Source organism: Protopterus annectens, chromosome 13.part0, assembly GCF_019279795.1.
Source record: "Protopterus annectens isolate FY-2018-M chromosome 13.part0, PAN1.0, whole genome shotgun sequence".
Lineage (NCBI taxonomy): Eukaryota > Metazoa > Chordata > Ceratodontiformes > Protopteridae > Protopterus > Protopterus annectens.
In genome coordinates this window covers 912,256,683-912,272,778 of record NC_056747.1, presented here as the reverse complement: position 1 = coordinate 912,272,778, position 16,096 = coordinate 912,256,683, and the positions used below count along the sequence as shown (strand labels likewise).

At 38.5% G+C, this 16,096-nt stretch overlaps 1 protein-coding gene across 1 annotated transcript in view; it reads left to right on the top strand.

Moving 5' to 3' along the window:
* LOC122788371 (glucose-6-phosphatase catalytic subunit 1-like) overlaps positions 1-1,751 on the top strand; it is a 28,113-nt gene extending 26,362 nt beyond the window's left edge. Inside the window, exon 5 of the mRNA XM_044055446.1 lies at positions 1,240-1,751. Within this exon, the coding sequence (XP_043911381.1) occupies positions 1,240-1,751 (512 nt within the window). The remainder of the gene's footprint in view (positions 1-1,239) is intronic.
* The last annotated feature ends 14,345 nt before the right edge of the window (positions 1,752-16,096 follow it).

Here is a 16,096-nt window from a genome sequence, read left to right as displayed (position 1 = left end):
TTTGAAGTTACCAAGTTGTATTCCCAGCAAATTTATGGGCAGTCATTAAACTGATTTAATGAACGTGATATAATAACATTCCAATATACAAGTCTAATCATTTATTTCAGTTTATTCTCAGTTTAATGGAGAACAGAACATCCATCAGGTCCTCAATCCAATGAAAACCCCTGTGTATCTTGAGCAGCCAGTTTACAAATTATTTCCAAATAATCTAATCATCCAGCATCATATCACAGCTGTTTTTTTAATAAAATTGTAAAATCTATTTCTGAAATTGTCACAAGCAAAAATTCAACTATTAATCGAGTTTGTTTGTTGTGTGCATACATTTGTCATATATTGCAAACTTATGGTCATTTTAAATTATGGAATTTATAGCTGTTTAGGGTGACAAAGTATCGGTCAATAAATGCTTGTTTAAAATAACATCCTCAAGGCTACACATGTTCACACTTACACTATTGCCAGGACAGAACCATTTTCTAATGTAAAAACTGTTTGGAAGCTTATTCAAGGAACTACAGAACGCATTGAAAGGAAGTAGTAACCTGCACAGTACTCCCATAAGAGTCTGCATAATACTCTTGACACTAATCTGCACAGTACTCCAATACCAGTCTGCACAATACTCTGAAACTAGTCTACACAATACTCCCATATCAGTCTGCACAATACTCTGACAGTAATCTACATAGTACTCCAACACCAGTCTGCACAATACTCTGACACTAACCTGCACAGTACTCCCATACCAGTCTGCATAATACTCTGACACTAATCTACATAGTCCTCTAATACCAGTCTGCACAATACTCTTGAAACTAATCTACACAGTACTCCCATACCAGTCTGAACAATACCTGACACTAATTTGCATACCAGTCTGCACCATACTCTGAGACTAATCTGCACAATACTCCCATACCAATCTGCATAATTCTCTGACACTAATCTGCACAATACTCCCATGCTGAGCTGTACTGAGAGTCCTGCCATGCTAATCTTCACAATATCCCCTAAACTCTAACAACCATGCAGTGTTTAAGACTAATAATGCAAAATTAAAACAAAATATTGAGACTTCTGCTTAACATAAAATAAATGTCACCATGCAGCTCTATATTTGTCAGTGCAGCTAGTACAATTTGTTAGAAACAGTTTGGAAACAGATTTGTCTAAGTGTATTTTGCCAACTGATGCATACTTTTTCTGTATTGTTTTTATTTCAATTTCCAGGTATAGCAGTGGCTGAAGTGTTTAATCACATCCAATTAATCTACAAGGCAAGCCTGAAGCAATACCTGTATACCACCCTGTTCCTGTTAATTTCTGCTCTTGGTTTCTACCTGCTACTCAAAGCTCTTGGAGTGGATCTTCTGTGGTCTGTGGAGAAAGCTAAGAGATGGTGTGCCAATGCTGAATGGATTCATATTGATACCACCCCCTTTGCTGGTCTACTAAGGAACCTGGGTGCCCTTTTTGGCCTGGGATTGGCTCTCAACTCCCAGTTTTATGCTGAAAGTTGTAAAGCAAAACAAGGGCAAAAGCTCAGCTTCAAACTCAGCTGCTCTGTGTTTTCCTTAATAGCACTACATTTGTTTGATTCATTCAAACCACCAACTAAGACTGAACTGCTATTTTATTTCCTGTCCTTCTGCAAGAGTGCTGTTGTGCCTCTGACAGCTGTAGCAATCATCCCGTACTGTCTGTCTCACATCACAAAGACACACAACAAGAAGATTTTATAGGACTTTAAGTGAAGCACTGTGTCACGATGTAGTGTGCTGCAGTGATATGTGCAAGACTCATGCATGGCAAGGTTACAAACCTCTGAGTCATGATGGAATACTTGAAAAAGAGATCATGTAGTATGGCTAAAGTATGAGTAACTTGCTGGTCAAGTTATAAACCTCCCATTACTGGGAATATGTCTTCAGTCTACCCTGGTCAGAACTGAGTTAGTCTATTGTTTTTTGAGTCCAGTTATACAGAATTGAGCTAAAACTGCAAATACAAAATTCAAAACACCTGTAACAACTGGATGTCAATATAAAATGGCACTAGAATACCTAAACCCCATAGACATTGCCTCTGATCTCAATCCTGGACACTGTGTTAGTGGACTCACTGGGGCATTGCAAGGCAGGGCTTCATTCTGTCTAACTATTCCAACCAGTTTATAGTACAATTTTTTGTTATATTTGTTTTTATAACTACTGATAAATTCACAGACTGTGCATCTGGTAGAAGTTACATTTGTTTGCTTCTAATTTCATATTTAAAGAAATAAATTATTTTGTAAGCCATGATCTTTTGTATTCAAGACTTTAAAAAATCTGAAATCCAACAAAAATGTATACATTTTATTACTCTTATAAAGAATTAATAACACTTAAGTGAAATAATAGTTACCATTTATATTTAAGCAGTGAAGTCCATCTAGGGATTTAATAGTGGTTTTGAGGGTATTGATGATTTAAGGTACAGAGTAAAGCCTGCAAAAATACCCATTTATATAATTATTATTTAGTAGGATAAAGGTAATTATCTTCATTACAATTTACAATTAAAACAAATAATTTGTACATGCTTAGTTTATTTCTCGGAATTGCACAGAGTATTACTCAATCTGTCCAGCCCAGCAGAAAGCATTATTTGAAGCAGTCTCCAACACAAAGATTAGTAAGCTTAATTGCTTCAAGCAGTTGACTTTAATGCCCTTGACAGGTCAGTTATGTAAGAATTATGTTCCCATGAAATGTCTTATCACAAGTAATACAGAGAGCAGATGCCTAGGCTAGGATTCAGAAAAGTTACAACCAGCAGTAAGCCCACTTTACCTCTGACAGTACCTGTTTCCAGTTCTTAGACAGTTCTACTGCAGTGCTTACCTTGAAATGGTGAGACATCATGGTGAGTGCTCTCTATGGCCTACCACAAAGCATTCTTGGGAGAAGCATATAGTAATTAGCCATGTGCTCTTTCCCCTGAAATGCCTGCTGGAAGTTCTTTACATAGCCAAGCAATTTACAGAAACATTGCATAGATTCTTAGTACTAGCCATAGTAATTATTTTAGACAAAAGTTTATATTCACTTATTGCATCGGAAGGGTAAGATTGTGTTAGAGGTAAATCCTGCTGAATTTAAGGGATAGGTAGTGTCGAGGGGTAAGTGAGAATGTGTATGTGCATGGTATGGAGAGCTGTGAGTGGTGTCTGCTGAGTATGTGAGTGCATGTGGGTGTGTGTGGGTGTGGATGCACAATTGCATGAATGTGTGTGTGTGTGTGTGTGTGTGTGTGTGTGTGTGTGTGTGTGTGTGTGTGTGTGTGTGTGTGTGTGTGTGTGTGTGGTGTCTGCTGAGTATGTGAGTGCATGTGGGTGTGTGTGGGTGTGGATGCACAATTGCATGAATGTGTGTGTGTGTGTGTGTGTGTGTGTGTGTGTGTGTGTGTGTGTGTGTGTGTGTGTGGTGTCTGCTGAGTATGTGAGTGCATGTGGGTGTGTGTGGGTGTGGATGCACAATTGCATGAATGTGTGTGTGTGTGTGTGTGTGTGTGTGTGTGTGTGTGTGTGTGTGTGTGTGTGTGTGTGTTGCTGCCATACCTAAATTTCCCTTGACTAATGAGCACATACTGCAATAACACTAGACACCAAAAATACAGACACAAACACACGCACAAACATATATATATATATTTATGGGTCTACTTCATTTGATCGAAAGACCATTTGACCTAAACCCATTTGATCGAAACTTAATTTGATCGAACACCAGTATTCAAGGCATAAAACTGGGATTTGTCCCCCTCCCCAATGTCGTGCGACCCTGGAGTTGGTATATATTGTTGGGGGGGGGGGTGCATTAAAGTCAACTGCTTATATTGTAATAAAGATATATATATATATATATATATATATATATATATATATATATATATATATATATATATATATATAAATTCTGTGTAAAACTAGACACCAGGGTCACTTTAATCTAATTAAAAAGTTAACTTAGGTTTTGCATCACAAAGCATATGGGGAGGAGTATGACCTGGCATTATTGACTGACTGAAATGGTCTATGACATACGGGGTGGGTTGTGCTCTAGACTTCTGGACAAAAAGGGGAGAATGCCAGATGACACATGACATTTTTATAAATATTACTCTAATCCACTTGAAGAATTAATAGAGCAATAAGTCTAGTATCACAATGCAGTTTCTGAAAAGTAAGAAGAATGAAACTCTAATGATTGGCATCATTGGCTGACTGTAATCATTTGTGATTTATTAGGAAAAAGGAAAAAAATAAGAGGCAACATCAGGGATATTCTGTAAACACAGGAATATTATGAACATCTCTGCGTGTGTGTGTGTGTGTGTGTGTGTGTGTGTGTGTGTGTGTGTGTGTGTGTGTGTGTGTGTGTGTGTGTGCTTGTTTGTGTATGTGTGATGATGTGAGGTTTTACCAGCTATGCCAGGAGAAGTAAGGCAGTAGATGTGTAACATATGTCAACATAGCTGGCTGTAATTTTGTAATTTTGTAAAGAATTATATGTCATTTGTATATCAAACTGATTTGTACAGGTACTTGTGTTGAAAAATGTATTTGTAAAGCTGTTTGTGCTAAAAATGTACAAACAGTGGATCCTGTTGGCAAGAAAGAAATACATCTGTATGTCAGACTGTATTGTAACTGTTGAAATGAATATATTGTAACAGAGGATACTGGAAGAGAAGAGGTTAACCTTAGTCCAGCTAACTTTGAAAATAGTCTGAAATTAAATTACCTGGTTTAGGCCATAAAGATTGCATCTTGCAGTTCTGATTACAGCCAGAGACAAAATGTCTGTGAAAACCAGGACTAGGATCGTACTGTATTGTCCTTAGGGAGTGAACTCATTGCTACACTGGAAGGGTAGAAGTTTTTGGAATGGTTTTATAGCTTCCACATGCTACAACACATCTTAGCAAAGCTCTATGTGGGGATGTATGGTGACACATATGTGTAAGCTTCTGCCTCAGTTTCTAGTAAAGGGAGTAGCGTGGGAACCAGAAGTCAGATGACCAGATGTGGATGATGTCATACTGTAATCCAGCACTGAAATGATGTTTTAATACTGGACTTGACAAAAGTATTGGGCAGTCTGTTTTCGAAACCTGACAAAGAAGGACCACTCATCCATGTCATCTTGCCTTGCTCTACTAAGTGAACTAGGGACAGTAATTTTTTAATCAGTTAGAAAAATATAGTGAGAATAGTTAAATATTGTTTCTCTGTATCTGTGTGAACCTTTCCATCTGTGTTACATTTAGTATTTCAAGTGATTAAAACTCTGGTGTTTATTGTAAATAGATATTCAGTATTTTCATGTAATTTTATTATTTATTATTAAATATATGTAAACTTTTATTTGTGGCTGGTCTTTTAGAGAATATTTTAACTTTTGAGAGTACTTATATTTATTTGGTGACACTGTGGCCACTCCTGAAAGCCTTGCTGCAGTGGTCAAACACTACCATTTCTATTAGTATTAATTTTACCCAGCATAATTGGGTACCCTTGTAAGAGCCTTACAGTAACTGGTTTGGATTGTTCTGGTGGCAGTATCTACCTTATAGTCTGGGCAGAGGGGGCATAGTTGGTAAATCTGTGCCAGCCTTTCCCAGGTGTGAGAATTTGTATGTGTGTGTTTGTGTGTGTGTGTGTGTGTGTGTGTGTGTGTGTGTGTGTGTGTGTGTGTGTGTGTGTGTCTGTGAAAATCAAATCTCAAAGAGTGTGTGTGTGTCAGCTACTACAGCAGGGACACAGAACACTGGTTTCACAGAGAGGGTGGAGGAGGACCTGGCTTGGAACACTTGGCTGAGGACTCAACTCTATAGCTGTGTTAGTGGGGAGTCTTACTTGGGACCTGGAGAGAGAGAAGGAAACTCAGCCCCAGGACTGAATGTATTCCCTGTGTGCTCTTAAAGGAAATTGTGCTTGGTGCAGAGAGCTGCATCTGGAAATACTGTGTGTATCTATTTTTGTTCCAAGTGAACAGCCTTCACTGGTGTCAGTTTTGAGTATTGAAGCTCCTTGATTACCTACCCAGAGGAGGTCCATCACAATATGTATGAGGGAATGAATAAGGATTGTGACTGTGCTAACACAATGCATCAGCCACCAATGGTGATTGCCCCAAGGACAGCAAAAATAGCCTGTTAGCTATTGCAGTAATCACTGAATGATTCGGGAAAATACAAATTAGTTGTTTATGAGGTCTTTCCTCAGTTTGTCTGACATGTCTCTGTCTCACTGATTTCCATGATTGTGCTAACAGGCCCTTTTTGCTGCTGCTTGTAGCTGGGGCATTTCTGAATACTGGCCCTACTGTATTAGCAAACTTGAAATAAAACTCAAATTACAGCATTTGCAAGTAAAATAAACATTTGTTAATGCAAAATGTTCACACCTATTGGTAGTGGAATGTAGTAGCACTGGTCAAAGATATGTGTCAACAAAAATGAGGAACTGTGAGAGATGAAATGAAGACAGTGGCATTTCACTCTGTTCTGAACATTTAATATAAATGGCCAATATAGTAGGTGGGGGGAAGCAGTTACTTGTCAGGATATAAATCAGGATTTTTCCGTCATACAGATTAAAAATTTATTACAGGTGTGAAGTGCTATGAAAGAGGAGCTATATACATGTGTTAGCTACAGCAGTGTATAATACACAAGTTAGGAACCTACAGGGCTAACCGCTGAATAGCTGCTCACAAAAGTTTTGTGGTTTTCAGCAGGTATTTATTTTAGATGTCCAAATTTTATATTATGACTGTTTCTCATGACTAAAATGTCAAAAATATATATGATGTGATGCCTGTGCCCTGGCCCAGCAATCAAGGAGCCTCAATCCTCACCACTAACACCAGTGAGGGGCATCTCATATAGGAGGAAAGGATAACAAATACACATAGTAAAGTGCAATTTCCCTTAAGGGCACACAGAGATCACAGTCAGGCCGGGGATGGTCACGGCCTTGCTCTCCGGGTCCCCAATAAGACTCTCCACTGGCACAGTTATAGAGTCCAGATCTCAGCCAGCTGGGCAAGCTAAAATCTCCAGCACCCTCTCTGTCCAAGCAGTGCTTCATGTCCCTGCCCAAGTAGCTGACACACACACACTTTGAGATATGAGTTTATACAACCACACAGACACTTCTGGGGAAGGCTGGCACAGGTTCTCCAGCTTTGCCCCTTTTACCCAGACTATACTGTAGAAATCACTACCACCACCCAGCTAATATTTATCAGCTACTCAAAGGCTCTTGAAAGAGTGTCCAATTATTACTGTGCAATATTATTATCGAATTGGTAGTATAACTAAACAGTCAAGGCTTATTAGAATGACTTGGTACAGGATCCTTATATACATGCAATGTACTCTTAGAGCTTAACTTATCTCTACACAAAACAGCCACAGTTGAAAGGTTTTAAAATATTTAATAATAAATAATAAAAACACAAGACAATACTTCTTACTACACAGTGCTAGTCAAGAGTTTAGAGATCACAAAGAAATACCTAAAATAATTCAATTGTACAGTTCTGACATCACAGAAAAACACTTAGTCTAAACTTTCTAGTTTCTAGCTATTTCTAAGAGAAAACACAAATCTAAGATAACTTACATATAGAACAGGCAGAGTGGTGATGAGTTGGATGGTCAAGACAAAAATGCTTAAAGCTCTCTGATTCTCTCTACTTTTAAAATCACATTCCTGGTTCCCATTACATCATTCTTCACACATCTCTGGGTTCCCAGGCTAACAGAAACTACATTTACATTTACATTCTTAACATCCCCTTTTATTATCTTGCAGATGGTCAGGAAACAGAGCAATAAAAATACATTTGCATGTTTAAATCTATCAATTTAATTATTGGTTAAAACAATTGAAAGGATGTCTTCATCTAGACAGGCTGGAGCCGACTTTAGATCAAAGGGTCACAACATGCTTTACTTGGTCAGCTTTCTGCCAGCAGAGTGGACTGTTGTTACATTTTTTTGCAGTTCCACATCTAACAGCAGTTTTTTTCCATTTAGAACAACAAGCCTGTGGTTTACATTAATATTTACAGATGGCAGCATTATCTATAAAATTCTATCTGGCTAGGCTGGCAGCCTTCAAATCCCCCCCCCCCCAGAGAACTCAAGCTAGTTTTTCAAGTGGCCCTTGAGAAAGACTACTTGAGAGGGTTAGGGCTATATGAGTATACCTTACCCCATTCCCTGTCTTGCGAGCCCATCTGCATTGGCATTGCTAATCCCACTGTGGTGCTGCACTGACATATCATATGCTTGCAACCCCAGGCTCCATCTTAGCAACTTGGCATTTTGCTAGCTGGATCTGTTTAACCATGTTAGGGGGTTGTGATCTGTCATAACAGTGAATTTCCTTCCATAAAGATAAGGCTGAAGTTTCTGCAATGCCCACACTATGGCTATACATTCCTTTTCTACAGCTGCATAGCATTCCTCCCTGGGTTGGAGCCTACGACTGAGATAAACCATTGGGTGCTCTTCTCCCTCTGAAAAAATCTGGCTACGTACAGCCCCCACCCCATGGATTGAAGCATCCACCTGCACAACAAATTATTTGCTGTAATCTGGACTGGATAACACAGGGGGTCCTCCCAAAGCTTCTTTAAGCTTCCGGAATGCCTGCTCACATGCTGGGATCCACACTACCTTATCTGGCCTGCTCTTCATTGTCAGGTCTGTGAGGGGAGCAGCTATGGTACTATAACTGGGGACAAACTTTCTGTAGTACCCTGTTGTCCCTAAAAATGACCTCATCTGCTTTTTAGTAACAGGTGCAGGCCATGCCTGAATGGCTTCCACTTTGAAAGGTTCTGGCTCTATCTTACCACTCCCCACTCTATATCCTAGGTAGGAGACCTCTGCCATACCCACCAGACATTTTCTTGGCTTACTGGTCAACCCTGCCCTCTGTAGTCTGTCCAGCACCTCCCTGACATGCTGAAAGTGCTCTGGCCAGGAATGGCTGTAGATGGAAATATCATGTAGGTAAGCAAGGGCAAACCCTCCTGCTCCTGCTAGGATATGATCTATCAGCCTCTGGAAAGTCGCTGGGGCATTCTTCATCCCAAAGGACATCTTTGTGAAGTCATACAAGCCAAAAGGAGTCACAAAGGCTGACTTCTCCCTAGCACTGGGAGTTAAAGACACCTGCCAGTAACCCTTGGTAAGATCAATGGTTGTAAGATACTTAGCCCCACCCAGCTGCTCTAGGGCCTCATCTGTCCTAGGCATGGGGTAAGCATCCGACTCTGTGTGACTATTTAATTTCCTGTAGTCCACACAAAACCTGATGCTGCCATCCTTCTTTGGTACCAGCACCACTGGGGAGGCCCAGGGACTATTGGACTCTTGAATCACCCCTAGTTCCAACATCTCCTGTACCTCCTCCCTCACAGTCTGTTTGACTCTCTCAGGCACTCTATAAGAGGCCTGCCTAATAGGCCTTTGGGGTCCTCTGTCCACCTGGTGCTGTCCCAGGTGGGTGAACCCTGGTTTACCAGTGAACATGTCCCCAAATTCCTGCAACACTGCTCAGATTTCTCGAACCTGGGTAGGAGATAGCTACTAGGACATTGCTACCCCTTCCACTAAGGTGTCAGCCCAAGCCTGACTGAGGAGATCAGTTCCCATATCTCCCTCAGACTCCTCCTGCAATCCACTGCAAATGCTCAACACAAGGGCCTCCCTATCATAGTAAGGTTTCATCATGTTAACATGGTACAATTTGTGCCCCTGCCTTCTGCCTAGCGGTTCCACCATGTAGTTAACATCACTTACCTTTCTTACCACCTTGCAGGGTCCCTTTCAACAGTTTAAAGCTATGTTGTAGTTTAGACTTTCTTCTCTGCTTTAATGTCTGGCAATGAGTAGCACAGTAAGCTAATTAAAAACACACTGGCAGTCACCAGACATATGAACAATTTCAAGTCAATCAAATTCTGTACCAAATTAAATTTGCTGGTACAAAAGTAAAAACTTTACACCCTGTAATGGGTGATGACCAAAGGACTGTAGTTATAAATGTTAAAACCTCTAAAGTTATAAACAGAACCTTGGCAAAATGATGGATAATCCGCAGCTCTCTCTATTGCTGCTGCCGTTTCAAATGCCATCCCTTCAATGGCTGCTGTTCCACTCTCTGACTGCCATGTGTCTCGGGTTGTGACCCCAAAACCTGATGCTGCACTCTGGTGTTCTTGTTTAGAATCCTAGATGAACACTGTGGGAATCTGCCCTCGTCTAAAAAAGCCTTGCCATCATCATCAACAATGAAGTCCATTGTTGGATTGACCCCTTCATTCTCATTACTTACAGACAATCTATCTCCACTTAGGCTTAACCACCGGAGTCAGACAGAGATAAGCCATGTTGGTGTTATATTGGTCTCAGTCCATAACTAACTTTTTTCTTTCTTCACCTAATAATAGTAGATTCTCTATGAATCTTTTCAAAAAATACTCTGTATTGATCCTCTATGGAACTAAAAAGTAAATCAGTGGTAATTTCTTTTTGCAACGTTCTGATATCCCATTCTAATTGCTTTAAAACTCTTTCATTAACATTATGTAAAATGTTTCTTCAACAGGTCACCAAAGTACCACCATGACTCAGAATAACACATTTATAGTTGTAGTCCATTTATTCAGTAAAATAGTAAGCGCTTTCAGGTTTTAACCAAACCCTTCATCAGCCATACAACTACTAACACTTTTCAGGGCATTTAAATGAAAAATGGCACCAAAATACATTTAAAAGCACATTTAAAATCTCAGTAAATACCATTTTTCCACTAGATGGTGATAAAGACAAATAAATCTTTCTGTGGAATGACAAAAAGTACTGATAAACTTTGAAGTCAACTTTTGTTCTACAAATAAGATAGATATATTCTAAAAACACAGATATACAACTAAGCAAAAATTTTTTACTTTCAAGAATATTTAAATATACGCATCATGATATGCATATCTAAAAGTTCTTCATACAAACTATAAACATTGAAAATATTAAAACATATATATATTTATTAAAATCATTACTAATCAACTATCAAAAATATATGATGTATAAATAAATTTATCATATAAAATACACTTATAATGTATCTAGGGATATCATCAATATGCTTACTATTTGTATGTATATAAATGCATAGATAATCATAAAACGCCATATATATAAGCAACACATATGCATAAATAAAAACTTACATGCATACATACGTGAAAGCATACATGTATACAAAAAATATGTATACCTATAAGCAAGTGCTTACATATATACCAAAATGCTAGTAGACAAAATAACTTAGACATTAACACTAATATATTCATACATTATATAAATGTTCATGTATGATGTTTCAATGGTTTATCTCTAAGAAATGGCTTAATTGAAATCTTCTCATTTATACCACTAGCTCTATCAGATTGCATTCTTATTATCCATTTTATTTCTTGTTTTTCTGTGTGATTCTTTATATTTCCTAGTCTCTTATTTCTCTCAATCAATTCAATCACCATAAAATTGAACTTATGGCTTAAACCATGGTTTAATACATGCTTCGCTAATGCATTCGTTTCATCTTCACGATTAATGGCATATACATGCTCCCTCACTCTTTCTCTCAAAGTCCTATTAGTTTTTCCTATATAGAAACTAGTGCATTTCGTACATTTAGCCAAATATATAAGGTCTCTAGACCTACAATCAGCATAATGTGTAAAGGTATAAGTTCTATTACTATCAAGATGTATAAATATATTAGAACCCTGTATATATGAACATTGATTACACGTTCTACAGGGATAAGTCCCCTGTCGTTTTGACATTATTTTATTACTTTTCCTTTGTTCATAACAGAGTATTCGTTTCAGTGATTTATTATTACGGTAGCCATACCTAGGCTTAGAGCCAACTAGAGATCAAATTTCTTCATTAGTAGTTAGAATAGCCCAGTTCTTAGTAATAATATTACATATACTCTTATTGTTGTTTGAGTAGTGTATATTTAACCTGATTTGTGTATCATTTGACCTAGTGTGTCTCATCATTTGTACTAATTCAGCTTCACTATTGATCTTTTTCCTAAAGTAAGGTCTTTCCTTCTTTTCTCTATCTATTACTTTTAGATCATTAACAACCCCACTTCCTTTCTTAGAATATCCTCTCACAGTGAATTCATCTTTCAAAGTATCCAGGGTTAATCTACATTTATCATCATCACTGGTTAATTTAGATATTCTCTGTCCTTGGTTAATAATCATATTCTGATAGATGTGTGTAGGATGCATACTAGTGCGATGGAGTAAACAATTTTCCTACATTTCTTCCTATATAATGATGTTGTGATATTATTTTCTTTCATTGTGATTGATACATCTAGAAATTCTATGGTTTCTTTCCACCATTTGCCCTCAAATCTCAGAAATGTAGTGGTCTGATTTAAATATTCAATAAACTGACATAAGTCTGGCTCCATACCTTCCCATAGGAGAAAAACATCATCTACAAACCTCTTATAATATTTGATATTTCTAACATAGTTTGTGTCCATGATAAATGTCTTTTCCCATTGGGCCATGACCAAATTGGCGTATGAGTTAGTACAAGGTGTTCCCATCGCCACACCTTTGGTCTGTAAATAATATTTATCAGCATATACAAAGACATTATTTTCCAAAATTAATTCAAGCAGTAACATATATTTTAACACTTCCTCCTTGTTAACATTTCTTGTATGTAAAATTTGTCTCAGATATTCCACCCCCTCTATATTAGGTATTGTAGTAAATAACAATTTTACATCTAGGGTTACTAGCCAAGTTTCAGATAACACATGATTATTGTTGGTATGAACAAAATGTGTTTCAAGAAAATCTTGGGTATCCCTAATTATAGTACCTGTTGTTTGAACTATCCCTTTAAGTTGTTTTTCAACATATATAGAGAGTGGTTCTGTTAACCACCCTCTACTCGAGACAATTGGTCTCATCTTAGGATTTTGGTTGTTTTTATGGACTTTCAGAAGCCCTCTAAATGTTGGAACAGTTGGTAGTTCAACTAGAAAATACTTATATAGATCAGGATCAATGATGTTGCACATTAATAAATCATACAAGTTGCTATGCATATTATTAATGATCTTATTTAACTGCATAGAATTAATCAGTCGATATGTTTCATCCTCATTAAGCATTGCCTGCATGACTTCTTCATAATAAAGTCGATCTAATACAACAACCGCCCCACCTTTATCTGCTGGTCTAATTATAATCTCATTGTTGTTACTTAGGTTGACTAATGCTTCACGCTCCCCTTGATTCAAATTATAGAAATTCTGATTACCCTTAAATGATGTTTGACTATACATGTGTATAAAATCCCTCTCACATGCTTGTTCAAACGTTTCTAAAAGGGCATGTAAATGAGGTACAAACACACTAGGTTTCTTGAAAGAAACTTGCTCATTGTCTTGTTTAACTTTATACATCATTTTCAGTGCTATATTCCTGACAAACATTTTTATGTCAAGGGTAAAGTCAGTAATGTCAGTTTTTTTATCAGGCATAAAAGTCACCCTTTGTTTAAAAGGGATCTTTCAAATACTCCAAGTTCATATTGAGATAAATTAATTATTAACTCAGACTCACTTGTCTCTGTATCTTGTTCTGGGATATTGTAGGTTCCCCTGATGTTTTCCACTTTCTGCTGTTCCTGATAGGGGTCCATTTTTTCTGCTCTCGAATAGGCAGGGGAAAATGATGAGCCATCACGTTTAAAGCCGGTTGGTCAGTGTGGCTGGTTGTTGGCTTTCTCCTTACATCAATGTTTAATTTTTGCCATTTGGCTAAAAGTTCAGGATAAAGTGTGCCGTATGTCGGCATTTCATAACCCTCCTCTTATTCACCAATCACAAACCTTAGAAAGGGGACACATCTCCAATCAATCCACCGACACTCAAGTCAATATATTTAAATCGCAGATAGAACAACCGATAAATATGTCAACAGCTGTGGAAGAACAAAATGATCCTAAAGTGGATGTTACACATGCAACAAAGACACGCTTAGAGGGACAATGTGAATCTAGTGATCGTAATTTAGTACTAAACAGTGATGTAAGGAGAAAGCCAACAACCAGCCACACTGACCAACCGGCTTTAAATGTGACGGCTCATCATTTTCCCCTGCCTATTCGACAGCAGAAAAAATGGACCCCTATCAGGAACAGCAGAAAGCGGAAAACATCAGGGGAACCTACAATATCCCAGAACAAGATACAGAGACAAGTGAGTCTGAGTTAATAGTTAATTTATCTCAATATGAACTTGGAGTATTTGAAAGATCCCTTTTAAATAAAGGGCTGTCTTATAAATATGACTCAGTCATTGTCCATGCTGGTGTGAATGATCTGAGACGTACCTCCCTGGACTACATGCAAAGGGACATAAAGGAGCTCTCTGAGCATGTAGCCCAGGCTGGTATGACCCTGACCTTGAGTAGCATCTTACCCTCACCAAGAATGATGCCACAATATGAAGACAAGATGATCAATTTCAACAAATGGCTTAAGTACTGGTGTCATTCAAAGGGGATCCAATGCCTGTCAGCTTGGGATGATATGCTCGACAAGCCACGATGCTTCGCTAGGGACGGCTTGCACCTGTCACCCCTGGGCTTTCGGATATTGGCAAAGGCTCTTGCTACCCCCATAGTGCCTTTTTTAGGCAAGGCTCAAAAGACAAACCCACCTCCATAGGTATCACAAGGGATAAGAAACTAAGAGTAATGCTACTCAATGCCAGAAGTCTAAACCTCAAGATGCACGCACTCTAAACTCTCCTTAGCATGGAGAACATCGATATCTGTGCAGTAATAGAAACCTGGTTCAGGGCTCCCGAGAGCACCCCAGCACTACCAGGTTATACCTCATACCATGCTTTTCAGCCCCAAAACTTGGACCGAACCACAAAAGGAGGGGGAGTATCGATATTCATCAAAGATACCCACACCTCCAGGTTGGTGGCAAAGCACGAAGCATCAGAGACTATCCATGTGCAACTAACAGTGGGTAAAACTGCCTTCCAGTTTATAGCCTGCTACAGACCACCCTCCCAAACCCAGGAACCCCACTCGGCCTTCCTGAGAACACTGGAAAATATGAAGGTCTCTCCAAACACTATTATATTGGGTGACTTCAACTACCCAAACATAGACTGGGAGCATTACTCTAGCTCCAACACCCTAGCCCAAAGGTTCCTAGAATTTATAAACTCAAATGCTATGGAACAACTTGTTACCACTCCCACAACAGGGGAAAACATACTGGACCTGATCATCATCAACATGGGGACTCTATGCTCCAGACCAGAAGTGTATCCCTCACTGATAAGATCAGACCATAAACTAATCTCACTGGATATTCACATCCCGACCCCACCCCCTTCCCAGAAAACCACAGTGAAAAACTTCTCTAAAGCAAATTTCACACTCCTTAAAACCGAGGTGGAGTCCTTCAAAGCCCCCGGGCCTGTGGAAAATGTTAGATATTATGAATTTAAGGCTGAAATTAATTGTTGTAAATATGCTGAAAGAAAAAGCTTGCTTAAACGCAGAAACAGAGTTTAGTAATATATGATCAGCAACCATACTAAATGACTGTGGCTTAAAAAAATAAGGAACTTGCTTATGAGTGTATTACACACACACATCAAGAAAGCTGAACTTCTTACAGACATGACAAGAATGTAATCTGCTTTCACTGGACAACAGGACATGTTTTTCTAAGAAAGTTTAAAAATGTGCTTTTCTAATCCACAAGGCGTTTCCTTGAAGACAGTTTACTTATCAGCATTTGCACAAGAACAGATGTGTTAGCATTTGCGTCATCAAGGCAGTATCTTTCCAAAACCAAGAGGGTGTGTGTTTAACTAAAATATGTATAAAAAGTCTGTATTAAATCTAGTTATCTTAGAGGTATGGTAGGGACACATGTC